Genomic DNA, 24032 nt, shown 5'->3' on the forward strand with positions numbered 1-24032 from the left:
ACAAAAGTCGATTGCTTGGGTACCTCTGTCCCATTCATGTTTCTACCGTGAAGCAGTTGTGTTTGCATGGCTATGTTTCGGTATGAAGGATGGGATATGGCGTGAATTTACTGGGTACAGAGGAATAACATCTGAGTCCTCAGGAATGGCAACGCATGGGGATACCCCCCATGCGTTGCCATTCCTAAGCAAACAGTATACTCTGTTATGTCCATGGTACTGCTCATGTCTATAGGCGACGGTTACCACTTTCCATAAGGTGGGCCGTCAGGTTGTTTGCCATTCTACGTTTTATAAAAAAAAACCTAGTTTCTAAATTCACGCGTACTATTATACCATTTCATAGAACAGGTTTGCACATTGCTGTGATCCCTTTATGCTGACTAGGCAATAATGATTGTTCCCAAGACCACGGGTGATCTACCTGTGAGATCATGCCGGGCAGTTCACCTCCATTTAGCGTCTCGCACACACACTGTACTTTACACTTAAATAAAAAGTTAATAAATAGGGAATTAAAGCTTTTTTTTTTTATTTATCCATCTTGTGTCTTATAAGTACGAAGTTGCGGGCAAAAGATAGTAAATAATTATATTCATTATTTCAGGTAAAACAGGGTACAATGCCGCAGTATTCGGAAATGGGGCAGCAGTTGAGAAATCTATTCAGAAGGCTTGCTTCTGATGGTAAATAATATTTTATTATTTTCACAATGCTAGGTAGATACATAAACACACGAAAGTTGACTATAAAAATTAATATATTTCATATTGTGACAATTTTTTCAACTGATATCAAAATAAAAGTGTCATTTAAATTTTTGGTAAAATTACGCGTATTATATCTTCATCAGTTTAGAGCCGTTTTTGATGATTTTTCTATCAAATTATTTTACTAATATATCAGTATTAGTTCTAAATATATTTTATAAAAAAAAAAGTGCCAGACTTTTTGAATCAAAAGAACATTATGCCAATAAAAGCATCTCAAACACGTTTTTAAAACCTACTTTAGATTATTACAATGCATCACAGGTATGACGGAGCACGTTGAAAATCAATTGTTGGCAATGAGCGCCCACCTTATCAAGATTCAGGGATCGTCTACGCAGGTAATACCTAGGATACATACATACTATTACAATACACACATGCATACGCATACATACACTAACACGCGCACGCACGCACACGCGCACGCACGCACACGCGCACGCACGCACACGCGCACGTGTACTCATGCACGTATTAAATTTATTAAATAACTGTAGGGTAATAAATTTATATAGTAATTCAATTACGTTATAACTAGAAATAAAACACAAGTTCTCACAGTTCATTTAATTTAGATATCATACTATTAACCCATTCCTTCCCACTGTCCTATTTTTAGGACACTATATTAGATATTTTTTTTTCAACAAACTATGCATTTATACTACAGCTACTGATGAAATTTGTATTTTAATATAGTTTTTCTATTAAAATAATTTTTTTTGGTAGTAAAACATATTTACATCATTTTAATATATATTTTTAAAGTTGATCAATTTTGGTGAATTAAAAAAGGCATTACTTTTCATTTTATATATTGTATAACGAAAAAAAATACTTAGTTTAAAGTGCATAAAAACAACTTTATAATCTTTACTAAATATGTAATAACTAAAATCAGTTACAAAAAAAAATATAGAAACATGTTATATAACTTCAAAATGAACCGTACTATAAATATGACACTGGGAACATGTGTTTACTATTCAACGCGGAAACATGGTCAATCTAACAGTTGAGGAATTGAAAGTTTTTATAGAAATTTTATTTTTCTCTTCATATCACCACTTACCTCAAAGCAAACTTTATTGGTATAGAGATGAAGACGTTCATATTCCATTTGTTGATTGAGCTATGTCAAGAAATCGTTTTGATAAAATAAAATCCTATTTGCATTTTAATGACAATTCGAAAATTGATAACATGAACAAAGCTTTTAAAATCTGCCCGTTTATCGATAAAACTAATGAATCATCACGTAAGTTTGGGATATTTGAAACCAATTTAGCTGTTGATGAAATGATCGTCAAATACTTTGGTCATCATGGGATCAAACAATTTATAAAAGGCAAACCAGTAAGGTTTGGGTATAAGCTTTGGGCTTTATATGAAGTCAGCGGTTATTGTTTATAACTTTTTGCTATACACAGGCAAAGATACTCAAACCTTCGATGGCGAAGGTTTAGGTTCAAGAGTAGTAAAAAGTTGCTTGAGGTGTGTACGGATCCCAGCGCGCATGTGATATCTTTTTCAGTAGCATACAATTAATTAATAATTTGAAATCTCAAGTGTTTAGAGATACGGGCACAGTGAGGGACAATAGGAATAAAAAAATGACCTATCATGACAAAACAAGAAATGAAAAAAAAACCGCGAGTTTACTCTGACCATCGTTTTGAGAAAAATAATGAAATTATGCGTGAAATGGCATGACAACGGTGTAGTGTGTCGTTTGACTAATTTCATTACTTTTGAACCTTTTGTGAAAACTAATAGATATTCTAAGATAAAAAAGGCTAAAGTGATCGTAAATCAGCCAAGACTAATCCACAATTTCAACCAAAATATGGGAAGTGTTGATAAACATGATTGGTTGATTTCTAAATATCCCATCCGATTCAGAGGTAAGAAATGATACTGGCCACTAGTAATCAGAGTCCTAGATATGTTCTTAGTAAATACATAGATTATTTACAACCAAGTTAATAAAGATGAGACCATCTCTCTACTAGATTTTATGCGAAGGTGTGCGTTTTTCAAGGCACTTTCTTCCACGCACAACCATTCTTTGGAATCAACTTCCAGCAGCAGTATTTCCAAACCGATACGACATCATAACTTTCAAAAAAAGAGCATATTCCTTTTTAAAAGGCCGGCAGCACACCTGCAATGCCGTTGGTGTTGTGGGTGATCATAGGCAGCGGTAGTCACTTACTATCAGGTGAGCCGCATGCTCGATTGCCCCCTGTCTTGTAAAAAAAAGAAGGGTTTGTTTTTCTTGAATCAAAAAATCAAAAGGAATAACAAGTAAACCTACTTTGGGGTCTTCTGAAATTCTTTTACAACTGATCAGATTTAATAATTTGGGCCACAATATAATGAAGAGCGATAAACAACGGCATTGCCAAGGACAAGGTTGTAAAAAAAAACTATTGACTTTTCGTGAAAAATGCGATAAAACACTTTGCAGTGATTGTTTCATACATTACCATACGAAGTAATCTTACGTAATTGCATTTTTTTTTAAATTTAATGGGGATAGTTTTAAAATAAAGTTGATTGTCTTATAATTGTGATCTTTCTTAATTTCTGACCATATATTCCCATTGTCATATTTATAGGACAGGTGGTAACAGCAAGTAGCGATAATTTTTTTTAAATTTTATTTTTTATATCTTTTTTTTAATGTACTAAGACCTTAATTTAAATATAAGAACCAAAACATCCTATTATATCGATGCTTGGGAAGTAATGGGTTAAATCATATATTTACTTATCTCACTTTGTATTTGATATATAACAAATAATATAATATAAATACCCAACTTCTGTTAGTCCATTGACACTTATTTAATTATAGCTTCTTTAGGTCTTCCATCAACAATAATTGTGATATATTTTATATAATGACCACGTGGTTTACTATATTTGTTCACTCTTGATACGGCAGGGAGTTCCGCTCTGTTCAACGGTTGGAAAAGAAGTGTCTCCTCATCCAAATTTAATTATAATTTACAATCTTTTATATCTACAGGGCCGAGTTCGAGTGAACAAGTCAGTGAGACCACGTGTTCTTACAATTTCATTACTTTTTATTCAAGTATAATGACAATAAATAATTATAAAATTAATTAAAATATAAATTAGTATTCTATATATATATATATATATATATATATATATATTACAAGAATAATTTATTACCAAATTTGGTATAATAACACTTTTAACGTTTTATTATATTTAAAGTAATTAGTCTGATTTTTATTAATAAATATAGGTACACATTTTAACACAAGACGTTTAAGAAAATTAATATAATTTAAAATAAATATCTAATATAATCAATAATTCATCATTATTGTATTAGTTTCATGTTATATTTTTATAACACCAAATATGTTTCAACCGGACATAGAATGTAAGTGTAACTCTCTTCTTCGCCCGTTTCCAGTTTTTTTTTTTTTTTTTTGTTGGCAGCACATAACAGAGGCACCTGGTCGACTGGTTCTCAAAGACAAGAGTATATCAAGGGCGGTACAGCTGGATTCGGGCGCTACAGAGGTCGCACTAGCCGCCGACAAGTTATACGCCTCGCATACCAACAGGTAAAACTAACTTTATTATTATTATTGTTATTATTATAAATGTAATTTTTTTTTATACAACTTAGAATGGCAAACAAGCTGACGGAAAGTGGTAACCGTCGCCTATAGACATGAGCAGTACCATGGACATATCAGCCTGTTTCGCCCATGATACTCCCCATGCGTTGCCATTCCTGAAGACTCGGGTGTTATTCCTCTGTACCCTGTAAATTCACGCCATATCCCACCCTTCAAACCGAAACACAGCCGTGCAAACACAACTGCTTCACGGTAGAAACACGAATAGGACAGAGGTAGCCAAGCAATCGACTTTTGTACAAAGTCTCCCTCTGGAAAACTATATAATGAATAAGAAAGTAGTAGGTAAATAGTAAGTAATAAATTTAAATTACGTCATATTTACACGTAAGTCTTAATTTGAAAGTCTTTAGCGGTGTAAACTTGCTCTGTTCAGTTTGCAACTAGATGGCGTTGTGTGTGTAATATATTTATTGCTACTATTGTACAGACGGATGCTGAAGTCAGCAGCGCCTCACGAGACCCACATGAACACAGAATGGCAGCATATGTTTGGACAGTCACAAGACCAGCACAATATGAGAGGTATGGCAAATAAAAAAAATGGTAAAATGGTATAAAGGTTTTGATGATATGATATCACCCATTAATGGTCTACTGCTGAACATAGGCTTTGGCAGTAGGGGGGTTTTGGCAATAGTTACCACGCTTGGCAGGCGGGGGTTTTTTTTTTAATGGGTGATAAAGGAATGGTAACCCCACCCGCGCTGTCGGTATACACCAGTGAAGGATGATAGGTGAGGATGAAGTAGGTCAGTTAGCCCATCGTGACGAATTCAACAAGAATTGTTCACTATGGTTTCCAGGAGGAACCACGTGGAGGTCGACCTAATAGGGCATATTGCTAGAAATGGAGCTGTCAAACTTCATTGCTAACAATCCCTTTCCCCCCTGGCAGGCGGAGTGACCACCGCAGTTAGGCTTTAGTGATGTTTTAAGAGGGATGTTGTTGCTCATCCCTCTTGAAGTTCTCTCAGTCACCTCTTACGATACCCACGGGAAATGAAGGGATGGCCCATTCTGGGACCACAAAGATATGGCATACATAAAGGTTTTACATTGCATCATTGTCATGGTCGAAAGGCTGACCCTTGGTGAAGTGAAATCCAATGTCATGTAAAAATAATATGTGCCATACAGTAGCACTAATACTCAAGATGGGATACTCTCTGTGATAAGGCACCGTACAACGAATATCGAAGGGCATAACCCAGAGCATTCTGGGGGAAGAGATTGTTAGTAATAGGGATCTAACAGCTCCGTTGTTAGCAATATCAGGTCAATCTCCGCGCAGTTTCCCCTGGAAACCATGAGGCTAATGATCATACTTTACGCAGTGTCAATAACCTCCGACTTAAATTTCCCACTCATTCTTCTTCCTTTTATTCTAAATCCTTTACTGTTCAGGCAGTTCGTCTATGGAACTCACTACCTACCTCTATTCGGTGCGCTCAAACTCTTACTAGCTTCAAAACCTCTGTTAAATCTTACTACCTCTCACTTTAGTACTATTTTCCTGTGTTTTCTCTTCGTTTTCCTTCGTAATTTTTTTTCTGTTGTATGTGTGCTGTTAAGTATGTGTATGTTATGTATATATTTAATTGTGTATATATTATATATGTATGTGTATGTATGTATGTATGTATCTATATATGTTTGTATATGATAATATTTATATAATAGTGCGCCACCTACTCTTTGTCTTTTGCTCAATGTCCTCTACCCAAAGGTTGTCTGGAAGAGATTGCTTAGCGATAAGGCCGCCTTTTGTTTCACTTCTCACTAATATTTACTGTATTTGTTATTTCTCTTTTTACTTGGTGCAATAAAGTGTAAATAAATAAATAAAAATAAATAAAACCACTGTGAGTAATTTTGGTGGAACTCGTTACGATGGGCCAACTAACCTACATTCAATCTCACCTATCATTCCTCACTGGTCACTCACCTCGTCCTGGTCCTCACTCCGCCAGCGTATACCGATAGCACAGATGGGGTTACCCTTCCATTATTACCTATTGAGAGAGAAAAAATAAGACGAGTTTCTTAACCCAGGATCGTCAGAAGCGGTGGGCCAATCCCTGATGGGGGGTAGTGCGAGTGGGGCGGTGGTGGGCGGCAGCCTGGCTGCCGCGCCGCCCGGCCCCGCGCCCGCCGCGCACTCGCAGCTGGGGCAGAGCGCTAGCTACGTGCAATGTAAGGACCTATAAGTAATGCTTGGCCAACACGAGGGACTTTTATTCCTTGAATAAAATGTCCGTCGTGTGCGTATGCCTTAAGTGTTACTTTTAAATTTGTAATATACTAAAATTCCGTCAATACGTAATACATGAAACCTGAGGCAGATTTTGAAACAATTAAATTGTGCTTTTAAATAAAAAAAAAATCGCCTTCAATTGTGGGAAACCCAATTTAATTTAAAAACAAAAATACTGTATCAGTTTTAATTAAAATTCTATGGGACCAACCTGTAAGGATATCCTTTCAGATAAAAAAAATATTTTTTCCAATTTACAACTAACGAAGTTATCAGATGTCAAATGTAAAAAAAAAAATAACGAAATTGAAAATCGGTCTTATTGATAAGAACGCCACCTTTTTATGCGTCCCACATATGTCTAATTCCATCGTTATTTCCAGACAGCATGGCTCCGTGTCGTGTAGAACTGAGGAACCTAACAGCACGGATGCAGCAAAAGTACCAAAAATCCTTGAGGTGAGTTCTGTCTTACATACTTGTAATAAATAGTACTCACTACAACGAATATTGATCGTTGACCCAATAGCAACACTCGCGGACAGATACTACTTGTAAAGACTGATGTGGTCAAATCAAAACTAATTTATTTATGTTGGCAACCCAATACATGTCAAAATTTATGGTAAAGGCTATAATGTCCTCGCTCTTTCACCTAAAAAATCTAAACTGGTTGTATTGTTATTTTGGAAACAATAAATCCTGTGATTAAAAATCAGTGTAAATAATTTATTGCGTCCGGTTTGACAACAGAATTACCGAATCGCTATCTCTAACTGTATGTTCTATGTATGTATGTATGGTATGTATGATTCTTACAATTTTTTTCTTTTATTTTGTATTTATTCAGAATGACTTATCAAAATAGTCTTTACCAATTCTTGTATAAAAATATGTGATTGTTCTATAATATTGCATTTAATGTAGTTGGTTATAATTACATTACATTTAGTTAAAACTAACTTCTCTTAAAAAAGTAAAACGAACTTATTTTTTTACTTATTAATATATTATTTATATTATATCCAAGTACATAACACTTAATTTTAGCCAACTACATTTAGTTAAAACTAATTCCTCTTAAAAAAGTAAAACGAACTTGTTTTTTTCATATTTCTGCCAAATCAGCTACGTGCTTATATTGTGTGAGTGACCAACTAGTCTATCTCACTCTAACATATATTTTATTGTCTCTCTTTTACATTGTCAATCTTTATAATTTAAGACTATTATCAAAGTGTTATAATAAATGCAGGAGCCACGACGACCCATCGGACAACAGCGAGGAGATCGTCCCGCCCGCCATGTGGCGATCCGGCAATCAGCTGCTGGCTTATTTGCATGAACACAGGTAAATTGTATATTTTATATATGATATGGATATGGCGGTAAATTTACTGGGTATAGAGGAATACTTGAGTCCTCAGGAATGGCAACGCATAGGGGGTGTCATGGGCGAAACAGTATACTCTGTTATGTCCATGGTACTGCTCATGTCTATAGGCGACGGTTACCACTTTCCATCAGGTGGCCCGTCAGCTTGTATACCATACCGTAACTGGCGTGAGTGTATGAAAAGATTGATGAATGTGAACGAAGCAGATACTTGTTTGAATCGAAGCATTTGGCGTTCCATTGTTTCTGCATACCCTAATGTGAGACATGTGTGACAGATATGTATGTATCTTAGAATATATAGATAGAGTGTCTCCATGCCGAATGCTTCCAGAAAAGCGGGTCAACGTTTTCATACAATTTTGCATGATAAATAGTTATGTTTCCTTTATTATTTTTATGTTTATTATGTTTTATAATTTTTGCATCTTATTAATGCGTAAAAACTCATTTTATCTATTAAATAACTAAATATACATAGATACGTCAAAATACATTATGTACGTAAATATATTGAAAATTAATAAAAAAAAACGAGTCGGCTAATTAGCTGACTAAAAGTTGACCCGTTCTTGAGGCTTGATGTAGTCGAGTGAGCCTTCCTCTACACTAAGTGTATGCCGCGGCAGGGCCCGCGTGAACCAGCTGGTGACGCTGCCCGCGCACAAGAACCTGTTCGGCTCGTGCTCCGACGACGGCTCCGTGCGGCTGTGGGACGCGGCCAAGCTGCAGGGCCACGCGTACGTCAACAAGTGAGATCTGTACACTAGCTATTGCCTGCGGGATTGCTCGCGTTAATCACAACAACAAAAAACCCTTATTTTTTTATACAACTTCATCATCATCATCATCATCTCAGCCATTCAGACTCCAGACTCTCACAAGGAAAATAATTTCAAGTTAAAACTTAAATAGTTATACACTGTACAATATACCTTGTGAGTAGTAAAATAAAGGTTATTATTATTATTATCCCTAATGTGTAACAAATGTTTGTAAAACATGCTGGTTCTATATTAATTGTAAGCAAAAATGCCGTCTGTTGACATGCTGTATTGTATGTATTTTTGTTCTGTTTCAATTGTTTATCAATTTTGTTTTTTATAAAAAACTACAATTGTCAAAGTGTATAAAAAGGTTAATTTTGAACAACGATTATAACAATTGCAGGTCTAAGTCGATGTACAACCGCGCTGCTGGCCCCGTGGTGGCGCTGGCGGCGTGCGAGGGCGGACACTCGCTCGTCGCCGCCACTCAGGAGGGCTCTATATTCGTGCTCAGGTAACGTTTAAGTAGTGAAATGATGAGTCGGTGGTTTAGTTGATTGTATTCACTATCAATCGACTTCAAAAATAGACTTCTCTCAATTCGGTTGTAATTTTTATGTTTCTTTATTCTTTATTCTTTATTGTACACAAAACATACTGTTAATCACAATTCATTATAAACATAATGTACAATGGCGAGCTTATCTCTAATAAGAGATTTCTTCCAGCAAAACGTTTTCATGTAGGTTGTGTTATTTTAAAAATAAAAATAGGCAGTCATACGATCTGCATATATTGTATAAACACATAAGATATGTATATACAAAGAATAATACAAACTACACAAACCCTGTAAACATACATATATACTTACACATACATACATATACATATATATACACATATAAACATAAATAAATATACATACATATATACATAATATGTCAGCATAGTGATAAGTAATGCTCTCTTAGACGACGCTTAAACATGCCTATACTTGACGATTCCCTTATTTCGGATGGCAGACTATTCCATAGTCGAATGGATGTTTCATTTGAGAAATTCTTTTTTTATATATTATTTATTTAATACTTTATTGTACACATTAGTTATAAAAATATGACAGAGGTAAACAAAAGTACAAAGGCGAGCTTAACTCCGATAGAGTTTTCTTCCAGCAACACCCAAAGTGGAAAGGAGCATCAACATCAGCGGATACAGCTGTGTACAATTTTTAAACAGACAAAATTAAATTAATTACATTATATTTTATCGTACAAATACACATATTTTATTTTAAAGGACATAATATCAGATTGGTCCCGTGGAAATTTTATCGAAATCCGTTCAGTAATTTAGCTTTAAAATGAAAATGACCTATTTTGACTTGAAATGAAGTTCTCTCGATTCGATTATATTTTTTTTTATGTTTGTCGCATTATAACTCCGTCATTTGTAAAACGATTTGAAAAATTCTTTTTTCTATTTGAAAGGATATAATTTCATATTAGTCCTATGGAAATGTTATCGAAGTCAGTCCAGGGGGCCTACCATGAAATGAAATTCCGAAGTTTCGGACTCAATTTCGTGTTTTTGTTCACATCTAAATCGGCCCAGTAAATGGAGCTTCGTCATAAATCCTACCATAAAAGTCCCAAGGAATAATATTTTCATATTTTTATTGTTTTTAAATGTTAAGTATTATGTAATTTTAACATTAATATTGTGTTTCGTTCGGCTCCGAAATTTCGGAAAACATTTCATGGTAGGCTCTCAGTAGTTTAGTTTTAAAATTAAAATAACTGGTTTTGCCACTATTGAAGTCCGAACTTTGTTGTGGAACAAAATTGTTAATTATTATAAAAAAGAAAACTAACAAACGCTGCCCAGCATTGAACGCGTGCACTTTAGTTAAGAAAATGTATATATACTCGTAATACAAATCTTAAAAAAAAACGTCTAAACAGTAAAACGTTAGAAGAAGTACGCAGACGTATGATGTATGACAACAGAAAGAGAAGAGATTGTTTTCTTTGTGAAAATTTTTTAACTGATCATTCGTTTACAATTATATTGTTTTATTTAATTTTTATATATATATATATATATATATATATATATATATATATATATATATATATATATATATATATATATATATATATATATATATATGTATATATATGTAAATAAGCATAATTATATCCATACATAAATACATATATTTACTAAACTTTTAACTTTATTTTAAAGAGTTTAAGGTCTATATAAAAAACTAATATCAGCCACAATTTTTTTAATAATTTTATTTATATAAAAGCTATCATACACCGTCCGTCCGTAGTCCGCTCGTACCCCCTGGGACAGTCTTCGACACTTGTTTTTATCAATGGTCTTCCACTTGAAGATTTTCCATGTCGACCCTTCACAGCCACCTTATTTTTAGATATAGTGACACCATTTTCTGAGCTTTCGTTAATATAATTTACGACTTTATCATTATGTCGTTTAGGTGTATTATTCTTCGTTTTCTCACTTGTTTTAATGTTTAAAACTGTATTTTCTACAGCACAACTCATATGTATAAGAACACAGCACGTAATAATGAAAATAATGTAATAATTCATTGTAAAAACAATTTTTTGTGTGTTACCGTAAAATAATTATTACTGTATACTGTTTTATATTATAGGATTGAAATAAGCAGTCTAAGTATTTTAGGAATCTCGTCATGTAAGATAAACTTTTGACATTTTAAATAACTCATTATCTACACATGTATACCTACACATGTATACATATAACTTGTATAAGTAATGTTGAAAACGCGTAGAGATTTAAACAGATGTCCTAAATACCTATGACGTTATCATCTTTCTTTTTTATACAACTTAGAATGGCAAACAAGCTGACGGCCCGCCTGATGGAAAGTGGTAACCGTCGCCTATAGACATGAGCAGTACTATAGACATAACAGTGTATACTGTTTCGCACATGATACCCCCCATGCGTTGCCATTCCTGAGGACTCAGGTGTTATTCCTCTGTACCACGTAAATTCACGCCATATCCCACCCTTCAAACTGAAATACAGCCATGGAAACACAACTGCTTCACGGTTGAAACACGAATGGGACAGCGGTACCCAAGCAAACGACTTTTGTACAATGACTCGTTTTTTTTATCAGTATCCTATATACTTATCCATACAATGTATCCTGACGTTATATTTAATATATAAAATGAGTTTATATGCACTAAAAAGATGCAGAAATTATAAGACAAAATAAATATAGAAGTTATAAAGAAATACTATATAACTATTTGTCACGCAAAATTGTATGAAAATGTTGACCCGCTTTTCTCGAAACATTTATATAGAGACACTGTATCTATATAATCTAAGGCTGGATGTATGTACACGGCTATGTTCCGTGCCTATATGGCGTATTGGGGGGAAAGAGATTGTTAGTAATGGGGTCAAATAGCCCCATTACTATCAATACACCCTATCAGGTCGACCTCCACGTAGTTCTCCCTGGAAACTCGTGGCTAATTCTAGTTGAATTTTCAGGATGGGCTAACTGACCTGCTTTCATCCTCATCAGTCATCTATCACTGGTGCCCCGCCAGTGTATACCGATACCATACCATTATCACCGGTTATGGAATGAGCTCCCTGCCGAGGTTTTCCCAAAAAGACTACAACATAGGGTTCTTCAAAAGGGGGTAAAGAGGTTTCTTCAGGGTTAGCAACGCGTGCGTAATACCTCTGGTATTGCAGGTGTTTATAGGCTACGGTAACCGCTTACCATCAGGTGGGCCGTATGCTTGTTTGCCACCTCATTGGTATAAAAAAATTATCACCCATTAAAAAAAATGGCGTATCATATATATACTGGTAATTATTAATAATAACACGTGCAGACAAGAGAGCGGCTCCTCGCGGATGACGCTGTCCCAGTGTCGACAGTTAGAGCCAAGCGTGGAAGGCGGCTGCGTGGCGGTGGCCTGCGCGGGCGGGGTCCACTCAGGCGTTATATCCTACGCCACGCTACTCGCCACCATCGTTGGATGGGACCTACGCGCGCCGGGTAAGCATATAGCCTTCTTTTATGGGTTCTATACCAAAATTATATAAAGGTGCCCTTATGCGATTTTGTCCATTCTTCCGTCTGGCACAGAGCTACTTCTTAGCAACTATTATTATAGATTTGAAATTTGAACTAGATTTACATAATATTGGCCTGCATATATTACAATAGAAATGATTAAAAATATTTTTATTTTAAATATAATATCAGAACTTTAAGCGACGCCATTGCAGGTAAGTAGTATCTACATATCTAATTACATGAACCCTATTAATTTGTGTGAAGGTATCACTTACTACTATTATACCTACTTGTACAACAATTACTCCATTACCTTAAGGTTGTCTTAAAAGATTGCTCTCAACAATAAGACCGCCTTACTGTACTTATACAATTGTATTGTTGTGTTTGTGAATTGTCTTGCTTATTTCCTATATTGTATAATGCAAATAAAGTATACTCATTCATTCATTCATTCATTCACTTACTTGCAATCTCGTTGTGTTAAGTCCCGATCTATCTATCGATTCTATTTAAGAGCTGCACTCTTGTCGGTGGAGCTCTTGCCACTCACTACGATTTTCAGCGAGTCTCTTCGCCTCTTGATACGACACAACACCAACTTTCTCCTTGATCTTCCTGATGTAACTATGTCTCGGTCTCTCTCTTCCCCTCCCTCCTTCTATCTTTCTTTCTATTATAATGTTCATAAGTTCGTCGTGTCGTATCAAGTGACCCAACATTTTTGCCCTCCTGCCCTCTATAGTTCTTTTAATTTGTCTCTTTTCCTTAACCCTAAGCAGGACCTCCTCATTACTAATTCGATCCCTCCAGCTAATTTTCTCCATCCTTCTCCAGCACTACATTTCAAAAACTCAAAGTTTAAGTAAATCCCGATAGTGTATTTAAAATATGTATCAACGACGCGATAGTTTAAAATTAACTATTTGTTTTTGCTAGAAGGTCCAAAAAGGATACTCAAAAAATGAAAATTCTATTTCATGTGGGTTATAGTATGAAAGAGCTTTATTTTTATACTCCATAGTTTTTTACTTATGATCGAAAATGTAAGGAAAACTACTCCCCCCCCCTCCATCTCCGAAGTTTGTAAAGCGAAAAATTATAGAAAACTAACGGAGTCGTTATTGAACAAGAAATTGGTCCACCAGATGAAGTGATAACTCTTGCCTATAGACATGAACGGTATCCATGGTGTTCCCCGTGCGTTGTCCTACCTAAGGACAATAAATAACTAGAATATACTTGCCTGAAATAAATTAATAAAATAAGTCTATTTAAATAAATTTATTCTATCATATCTGTTCTTTTGCATTAACCAGGCAACGCGTGGAAGCTTCAAGGTGACCTGAAGCAAGGAGTGTACACGTGCTTGTACGCGAACAGTTCGGGATACCTCGCAGTAGGGACCTCTACCGGCGCGATATGCGTATGGGACCTCAGGTTTCAACTGCCCATCACGTCGGTCAAACATCCCAATTGTAAGTACTCGTAGAATGAATGCTTTTAACTTAGAAGTTACGTTTAACCCTTAAAAGCCTGATTTTTTTAAATCAAATAAAAAAATATATAAGTGTACCATTTACTATGTTTACTAATGGGGAAAATTAGTAAAAAAAAATCAAAACGATATTTTTATATATTTATTTTGAAAAAAAAAACATTTGGTAACATGTAAACAGCCAAATATTAAAATAAAATCGATTGTAGGCGCCCAATGCGATTTATAACTTCGGTATCAAATTTGAAACTTCAGGTATTTAAGGGTTAAAGGGGAGACATAATAATCTAATTTCATTCCCATATGAAACAGTTGGGATACATGTCGATTTTTATTAATATTATAAACTAGCTGTTTCCTGCGGCGTTGCCCGCTTCTATGTAGTTCCCGTCTATCATTCCCATTGGAACTCTTCATGAATCAGTTCCTATATTATATACGTTAATAATAATTATAAACTTAATACCTTCATAAAATTACAGCCAATTCAAATAATCGGATATTTTATAGCATTTTGTATGTGATTCTTTAGATTGATATATGATATACTGTTTTGTTTATGAACCGATTGAAATAAAACAAACACTAAATGTTAAGTGAAGTAAACCGCAAGGTAATAGTGAAAACCACATTCAAATCGGTTAACCCGTTTCTGAGATTATCGTGCACAAACGTACAGACAGACGGACAAAATTTCTAAAAATCATTGTTTGTTATATGTATGTATTGATGATGTGAAAGTGAGTTTGTTTGTTATCCATACTGTATGGGAAATAAAGATTGAGTAACCCATAGATTAAGGATAGTTCCGGTCCTAATAAGTTAGTCACATATTGACAGTAATAAAAAGAGGCACAATTTTTAATTTTTTTTTATACAACTTGAAATGGCAAGCAAGCTGATGGACGGCCCACCTGATGGAAAGTGGTAACCGTCGCCTATAGACATGAGCAGTACCATGGACATAACAGAGTATACTGTTTCGCCCATGATACCCCCCATGCGTTGCCATTTCCTGAGGACTCAGGTGTTATTCCTCTGTACCCAGTAAATTCACGCCATATCCCACCCTTCAAACCGAAACACAGCCATGCAAACACAACTGCTTCACGATTGAAACACGAATGAGACAGAGGTACCCAAGCAATCGACTTTTGTACAAAGTCTCCCTCTGGTTCATTTAGGTTTAATGTAGATTTAACGTAAGTTATACTGAAGGAGAGTATAAAAATGTTTGCAGCGGAGCGCGTGCGGCGTATAGTGGGTTGCGGGCGGCGGTCGTCGCGGATTTGGGCGGCGGGCGCGCGGGACGCGGGCGCCTGGTGCCTCGAGTCCACGCAGCGCACGCACGCGCTGTGGCCCAGCACCAACGCACCGCAGCCGCTGCACTACGCGCAGCCGGTCAGTAGCATGTGCACGTGCACGCGTCACGCATCACCTTACATGACTACACGCGCCTACATGTACACGCATGATTGCACGCGTACACGCACGCGCCTACATGTACACGCATGATTGCACGCGTACACGCACGCGCCTACATGTACACCCATGACTGCACACGTACACGCACGCGCCTACACGCGTGAATCGAGTAAAAAATATGTTTATTACCAAAAAGATGTAACAGAGGCTTTGAACACAAGTATCATTTATATCTAGTTACGTTACGAAATGTCTGTAGTAATAACAGTCCCCAAACTAGATCAGACCTTTGTTTTGGGGACTAAAATAATTATTATTTTGATGATCTTGGTAATAATAATAATAATGGTTAAGACGGACAATTACTGAAAATCACATTCTGAAGGACGGCACTGAGGACATCTGTCGGGGATGTCGCCATCCCGGAGAGTCACTCAGACATGTGCTTTCGGGTTGTTCAGCTCTTGCCAACACTGAGTACTTGCACGGATACAACCAGGTAGCCAAAATACTCCATCAAGAGCTAGTTCTGAAATACGGCTTCGCGAATGAGAGGTTACCGTACTATTTCCACTGCACAATGCAAAAGTTAGTTTATAATTCGTGAGAATTTAACTACACGTGTAGATGAAATTGATAACGATGTAGGCGTGCGTGGCACCGTCACACAGTTGCAAGTAAGGCACCGAAGCGAACAGTCAGATTCGCCCTCGTGTCACAGCCGCTCATGATTAAGGGTCACGAATTGGTCCCGGAACTAGTCGAACTTTCTCGATCTAATTACACGGAAGTTAAAGCAGTAGTTATTGCATTAAAATATATGTGTTTACGAAACTTTAAACATTAAACTTTTTTTTTATACAACTTAGAATGGCAAGCAAGCTGACGGCCCACCTGATGGAAAGTGGTAACCATCGTCTATAGACATGAGCAGTACCATGGACATAACAGAGTATAATGTTTCGCCAATGATACCCCCCATGCGTTGCCATTCCTGAGGACTCAGGTATTATTCCTCTGTACCCTGTAAATTCACGCCATAACTTCGTAAATGTAACTGTTTGTATTGGTCTGGGTGTTTTAAGTTTACTTTTACGAAAAAAAAAGTATTTATGTATTCCTATAATTTATCTAATATCCCCAATATAATCTTCTTCTGATCTTCACACTAATATACTCTATGTTTATACCCTCTTAATTTGGTACTTAACCCTTAGGTGTCGCACTACACAAGCGCAGCTTTCTATGGGTCGCGCGACGGCAACCAGTTCCTGATTACGGGTGGATCCGACCAGCGCATCCGGCACTGGGACCTCGAACACCCTGAGGACTCTTACGTCTTAGTGTACGCGCACTCCGACCAGCTGCGGCATACGCCCAACGCTCTAAAGTACAGGTATATCTTTAAAATATGCTATTATGCGTACAAAATTAGCGATATGTGATTTGGCAGACTTAACTTCAGCTTCATTATAGCCACCAACAGTTGTTACTCTCGTAGGAGTTGTAGTATTGGCGGATTTGAGAATATAAACAGTGTCACTTTAAGAAATGAGATTTTTGCTCTAATAAAACAATGTAAATAGTGTATTTTATGAATTCGTCTAATTTTTTATACTAAAAATACCAAATAAGTTAGCGACTCAAGCATTGGAAGGCGGTAACTGTCTTCTAAGGACAATAAAGTGATGTGGTTAATTTTAAACTTTCGCGTTGTTACACATATTTTAAATACATATCGAAAATAAAATAAAAAGACGTCGGCAATGAAGAAGCAGGTATGTAGGTATTATTTTACCAGTAAAAGCTTTTTCGTCGCGTTAAGTCCCGATTATGTATTTAAAATATAATAAAGTGATGGTCAACGCTAAATACAGATTCAATCATAACTAACGCAGACTCTTTCCGTCAAACCACTTTTCGTCATTATACAGGGTCATCAAACGAGATCTTTTTTTTTGATGGGTGAAAATGGTATGGTAACCCTGCCTGCGCTAACGGGATACGCTGGCGGAGCACCAGTGAAGGGTGATAGATGAGAATGAAAACAGGCCAGTTAGCCCATCATGATGAATTCATCAGGAATTAAATATAATAGTTTCCGGGGGGAACCGCGAGTAGGTCGACATGGTTGGGTATATTGCTAGCAATGGCATTCTCAGTCTCCATTACTAACAATCCCTTTCCCCCCAAACGAGATCATTATATAGTCACCAAACGAGAATCATTCTTCATCTGTAGTTACAATTTTTAAGTTTGGGGTTAAAACAAATTATTATTATTAAATTATAAAAAAATACTAAACATAGCATTAAATAAAGAAATATGATTTTTTTTTATACTGCAGGAGTCGTATTATAGACGGTACAACGGTGATACAGGAGTGCTGCAAAGTTAACGCCAGTTCGTCGCCGTCATTTATAGAGGACAACGTGTACAGAAGTGTGGAGTCACGCTCGTTCTACCATACCGCGCCCATCACTGACGTCACTATGGTGGAAGGCAGCAAGCATTATCTAGTCAGCTCGTCCGCGGATGGAGTCATTAATGTTTGGAAATAATTCAGTAAACAAAATTTCATACCTGGATATACACAGCTTCATCTAGTCCCAAAATAAACTGTGCATACTAGACGACTGATAGGTAGTTATACTTTCATTATTTTGTTATAATACATAGTAAACGTCTAGATCGATACAAACAAATATACTTGTGAATTACAAATATTTCGTATTGTGCGAGGCTTGAGGCAGTAACTTTTAGGAAGGTAGGGATTTTTTTAAAAAAAATTATTATTAAAAATTTCATGCTATAACTACCGGTTTAACTTAGATGTTATTAGGTTGAGAAAGTTCGACTAGTTTCGGGACCAATTTGGGACCCTTAATCTTTAGCGCCTGTGACGCGAGCTAATTACACGTAAGTTAAACCGTTAGTTTACCGGTAGTTACATTCAAGTATTTATTAATTAGTTCGAAAATCCTAGTCCCGGACCCTATTTAAATTTTTTTTTTAATTAATGATAATGGAATCAAGAATACACTGGAGAATTAACCATTATAGTTTTCAGATAGAGCCGCGTGGAGGTCCACTTGATAGCGTATATTGCTAACAATGGGGTTATTAGACCCTATTTCTAACGATCCCATTCTCCCCCGCTCACATCACTTTCATTCATATTGAACATGTATTTTAGATAGAAAAATTCCTCAATCAACAGAAGTAAATAATACTCGATTGTTTATATCTCTCACAGGTCACTTAGTGTGTGATATACCTTATCATCTTTTTCAATGACCCATTATATTGTTGGCCATGTAGCGTATGAAAGAATTAAATTAATTTTTTACCAAGTACACTTTAAGCATTTTAAAATAATTATTTTTTTATGATTCTAACGCTCATTTGGAATGCAATTTCAGCCGAGAGGAACTCTGCTTTCTTTTTTTTTCAAAAATTAAAATTTACTGGTTATGAATTTTTATAAATACAGTCTACAAGGTCAAATATCAAATCATAAAAAGTAATTTATTAACATAATAACCAAGTAACAAGTCAGTTTTAGTGATCAGAAAAAATTAGTCCTTACAAACTGAAACCGTTCATGAGTATGACTGATGTGGGTTGTTATTTACTTTCAAAATGTCTTTTTTTTATATAAAAATAAATAAGCTCATAACTATAGTCTCTAATTAGGTAGTTTTTTTTAACTTGTCACTTTTAGTAAACAATCTTGGCGTGTAAATTGTGTTATTTATTGAAACTACAATACGAAAAATAACCTAACATTATTTCTTTGTCTGTCTTATTTTTTAATTGCCAATTTCGACAAAAAATATGCCAACAATATGTACCGCTATTTAGTGGTTAACTTATTAAAATTGATATGATAATAATCATAAAGACATTGCAAATAATTTGCAGAAAAGCTTCCTCGTTGGAAATCATAAATATGACATAACATTCATCTAGTTTTAAAAACTTTGATTATTGTATGCTGTGATTTTAATTAGCTAGCTACTTTTAACAAATAGCAAGCAAATCTTTAGGTAGGTATAGAATAATAAGACGCTACACATCAATGTCTCGTTCTATCTTATACATGTAGTAGTGAAAACGTCTCTATCGACAGATTCGTTTGCACGTTATTGATATATTGTTAATAATCGTATGTTAGTAATATCTGTAGGTAGTTTAATTTTTTTATGAAACTATCAAATTTATTATGCCGTGTACATTGTTATGTAAAAAGATTTGATATTTTGCCATAATAAAAGTGGTTAAATATGAAGGTTGAATTTGATTAATTTTAGTATTGACAGCATATGATTTATCCTTAGTGGAAACTCTGTATATGTTTATTATACAATGTTTAATGTATTGTTCTTGTCTATGGTCGCGCTCCATCAGACAGGTCGTAATTTAATTTATCATTCTAAATTTAAAAGACATGTTTATATAATTCAAACCCGTATGTTCCTTATTCATTTGTGATAAAACTTAATGTGCAATTAAGAAAAATAAAAGCTTCTTTGTTGCATGTAATCTTTTTATTAAAGCTGTCTTTGGGATCGATTCTGATATGTCATTCTCTATCTCTGAAACTCTGTTGTTTGATATTAGAGATTTTTTTTATTGGGTAAAAGGGGCGTTCAAGCATTAGCTAACGCAATTTTTAAAGAATTTTTCCCCGCAGGTAAAATCTTAATTGAATCAGAACTATTTTATAACTGTCAATTTGAGTCTTACAGATTTAAGGAATGGGATTTCTGAATCGACTGCCTACAATATGTTTTTTGCAATACAATGTTGATTTATTATTGTTTGAAATCTGTAACTCTGTGTGTAGCATGTGTTCAATTTCTTATGTGTATATATAAAAAAAATCGAGTATTGATTGAAAATATAGGTTTGAAAATAAAATGACTGAAGTTCCTGTAAATAAAATACTTTATTTTCAATATTTTAGCTCATTTTAGCTTTATACTTATAAATTACATAGTAGATATATAAGAATCTATTTTTTAACAATAAATATTACAATGTTCTAACACTTTGTTTCAATTTTCTCCTTTATAAAATGTACTGCAAATGCCAGACATTTGTGAGATATGGCACACTTCTATTATGAGAGAAAAGTAAGTACCTATATCATAATGAACATAGTATTAGGGAGAGTTAGTGTAACAATAATATGCCTATGACTTACAGTATCTTAGAACATTTCAATTAGCAATGCTGATCTTTTACGTATTGAAGAATTCATTTCAGATATCTGTCACTAAATTTATGCAATAAATTACATAAATGTCTAGTCATTAAAAAAATCATCACAGAAAAACAATACATTTTACCAAAATGCAAGTAAATGAGAATTTGCAGTAAAATCTGTTTAAATTTACTTAATTCTAAATTACATTTATATACATATATTGTCTAGGTATCTCACACTACATTTCAATATCCAATACAGCTGCTGAACACAAATAGAACTTGGTTTTTGATTATGATATATGAGCGCCAGGTAGGTGCTTGTCCATGGTCAAAATATGTCAGTATTCTAACACTTAACATAGGATATAAACTATGGATACAGAATAGTATTTATGGAGAGTTGCAAAAGTTGAGTTTAGCTTGCGAAATATGTACCATTTTTATACAGGTGAAATCTAAACTGTAGAGTACTATAATGGAAAATGAAAATTTTCCCCCACAAAAGATGAGCTAACAAACTAATGGTACAGCCAGTATGGAATGCTCAAAAATTTGATTACTTTTCGATCTCTAAATGCTGTTAGCTGCAAAGGGCATTTATAGCTTCACTGGGCATATGCAGGGACAAATGTAGATGGCACTCCAAGACCACAAGGGGGGAGTGATGAAGTGTTGACTCTTACCGATAGATGTGGCATACATTCAAAGGTGACAGAGCGGCTTGAACCTCGGCTTAAGCCACCACACTTAGACCCCATAGAGGATTGGTTTCATTCAATTGGAAAAGTTTTGATTTACTGAATTTTTCTCTTAATATATTCTATAGCTTGGGTAGATTTTTAGTTTTACATATGGCTGGAGATTTTGATTACAGCCTGTATATGGAATAGCAAATTATTCACACAAGATTGTGTGTAGATCAATAATAACATCTGTCTCTTTCTTTAAGAAACATATATGGCTGTTGAACACTAGAGTACCCATTACTAACTTAAAGAACTATATTTACCCAGTCATTTGCATAAATCTAGTTATCCAATCATTTTTTACTACTATTTTCTTGTTCCTTATCTGGGACATCTTCTAGAAGCTTCTCCAGGTCAATACCTTCAAATTTAGAATTCTGTGTATTTGATGCATGTGCCAAGAAGAGTTCTTTTAGAAATTGCAATTCTTTTGTTAGGGTCTTCACTTTCTCCTCTAACACTTTATTTTCTTCTTTCAGTTTGCTCACCCTTGTGAATGTTTCTTGTGTACGCTGCTTTGACTTAAATCTGCTCTTTTTTACTGCCTGAAAAATATTTAATAAACATTTTTTAGTAATTTTGTATAGAATTCATATGCTTAAATACTTTTGTTTCAATCAATTAGTCACCAAGCTGCTATGCTTTTTTTAATAAATGATAATGGAATGGTTACCCCACTTACGCTGATGGTGATTGCGGCGGGGCACCAATGAGGGATGACAGGGGAGTTGAAAAGGCAGATTAGTTAGCCAATTGTACACCAGGAATTCAGCACAATTTCCAGGGGGGACCATGTGGAGGTTGACCTGACAGGGCATATTGCTAGCAATGGGACTGGTACTGAACATTACTAGCAATCCCTTTCCCCCAGCTGTGGTGCTTGTATGACTGTATTTTAGTCTGAAGAATAATTTGTGCTGCCAGTTAGTCCATAGTTAGTCAATCAAGTAGGAGATCAGCTTTTTCAATATTTCAATTTACATAAATTATTGTTTACAAAATTAAATTAGCTATACTGGTCACCACTGTTTTAACTATTGGCTGTAAAATAGCAATTGCTGTTTTACAAAGTAGAATTAATTTTAAATTTTACTAGTAGCTATTTCTATTTAAACATATTCTGTGAACAAGTACACACGTGTCAGATAGGGGAAACTGCAATTAAAAAACAATGCCGTGCCATCTAATCAGCAATATTAGGGTATATTTCATCTCGCAAGAATAGATTCTATACAGCAGTAAGACAATAATAGTTTTTTAGATTAAAAAAATACCTCGTTGTTTCTATCCCTTCGCTTCCTGTAGTCCTCGTCTTCATCACTGCCATCACTCACTCGTTTCCCGCGCTTAGGTGCCATATCAATATATTCTTTTAATATCATTAAAATGCTTTTAATCCACTATTAACCACACGTGTGGTTACTTTTCAACAGTAGTGCGACAGTCTACGACACATAAAGCAATATTTCACAACAATTGCAAATAAATTACACTAGTTTTTTAACTGGAAACAATGACGCAACATTTATATAAAATTAATCAGTATGACCTAGTGAATATAAAACACAGTTTTCGTATGAATTATTTGTAAAAGTGAATATTGGTATTATTATCTAAATTTATTCTGTTTACTAATAAATTAATTAATTTTAGAAAAATATATATATGCGCAATATTAAAAATAAATATTTTGATATTTACGCCACACAAAAACAAACCACTACAGCTTAGATTAGATTATTTAGACTCAACACCACTTAATATTGATAAAAATGAAAAATTTATGCAACCATTTATCATGTATGAGAACAATAAAATAAGTGAATGTTCAATATATTGTACTACTGTTTATAATATACTTTTGTTTAAAATATATTGATATTGATATATCTCACAAACAAAAGATTCAGCTACTTTATAGTACTTTACAATAAATACAATTAAGTGGTTGCTTTTTTTTTTTTTTTTAGTACGTTTGTTCCGTTTGGAACAGGCTAAGGTCGGAGACCATGCTGCCTAGTCTTCAAAAAGATAATTTGTCTGGAATTTAAGTGGTTGCATGGATATTATACAAATGTTTTTTATTAAAAGAGATACAGATCTACACAATATGTGGACATACACAATTAAATAGTATCTTACAGCGCAAGTACTTAA

The 24032-nt window shown here is 34.8% G+C and overlaps 2 protein-coding genes across 6 annotated transcripts in view; one reads left to right on the top strand and one right to left on the bottom strand.

Moving 5' to 3' along the window:
• Nucleotides 1-20966, top strand: part of LOC113511033 (phosphoinositide 3-kinase regulatory subunit 4) — a 33087-nt gene extending 12121 nt beyond the window's left edge. For 2 of the 3 annotated variants that reach the window (XM_026894598.3, XM_052903226.1), the window contains 14 exons: nt 608-686; nt 1035-1111; nt 4254-4381; nt 4890-4984; nt 6515-6655; nt 7100-7175; nt 7972-8067; nt 8741-8863; nt 9282-9392; nt 12805-12971; nt 14312-14470; nt 15731-15891; nt 17133-17311; nt 18263-20966. In XM_026894598.3, the coding sequence (XP_026750399.2) occupies nt 608-686; nt 1035-1111; nt 4254-4381; nt 4890-4984; nt 6515-6655; nt 7100-7175; nt 7972-8067; nt 8741-8863; nt 9282-9392; nt 12805-12971; nt 14312-14470; nt 15731-15891; nt 17133-17311; nt 18263-18476 (1806 nt within the window). In that variant the 3' untranslated portion in view covers nt 18477-20966. The remainder of the gene's footprint in view (nt 1-607; nt 687-1034; nt 1112-4253; nt 4382-4889; nt 4985-6514; nt 6656-7099; nt 7176-7971; nt 8068-8740; nt 8864-9281; nt 9393-12804; nt 12972-14311; nt 14471-15730; nt 15892-17132; nt 17312-18262) is intronic. The other variant, XM_026894599.3, reaches the window with a different exon arrangement.
• Nucleotides 20848-23691, bottom strand: LOC113511103 (CCAAT/enhancer-binding protein gamma-like). Of its 3 annotated transcripts, none has more exons than XM_031912224.2 (3): nt 23577-23691; nt 23150-23379; nt 20848-22420 (listed from the first exon to the last, which is right to left on the bottom strand). In XM_031912224.2, the coding sequence occupies exons 2-3, from the start codon at nt 23255-23257 to the stop codon at nt 22169-22171; spliced, it is 360 nt and encodes a 119-aa protein (XP_031768084.1). In that variant the 5' UTR covers nt 23258-23379; nt 23577-23691; the 3' UTR covers nt 20848-22168. The 3 variants fall into 3 exon arrangements, with proteins under 3 accessions (XP_031768084.1, XP_052759187.1, XP_026750494.1); XM_052903227.1 differs by having other exon boundaries at nt 23666-23683; XM_026894693.3 differs by having other exon boundaries at nt 23150-23648.
• Between the last annotated feature and the right edge of the window lie 341 nt (nt 23692-24032).

This window comes from Galleria mellonella, unplaced genomic scaffold, assembly GCF_026898425.1.
Source record: "Galleria mellonella isolate WM207_F2 unplaced genomic scaffold, CSIRO_AGI_GalMel_v1 utg133, whole genome shotgun sequence".
Classification (NCBI taxonomy): Eukaryota; Metazoa; Arthropoda; class Insecta; order Lepidoptera; family Pyralidae; genus Galleria; species Galleria mellonella.

Coding starts and splice junctions, on each gene's coding strand:
- LOC113511103 (XM_031912224.2), bottom strand. CDS start 23,257: ATGATATTAAAAGAATATATTGATATGGCACCTAAGCGCGGGAAACGA. Junction 22,421..23,149: donor GAAGGGATAGAAACAACGAG/GTATTTTTTTAA, acceptor AATATTTTTCAG/GCAGTAAAAAAGAGCAGATT.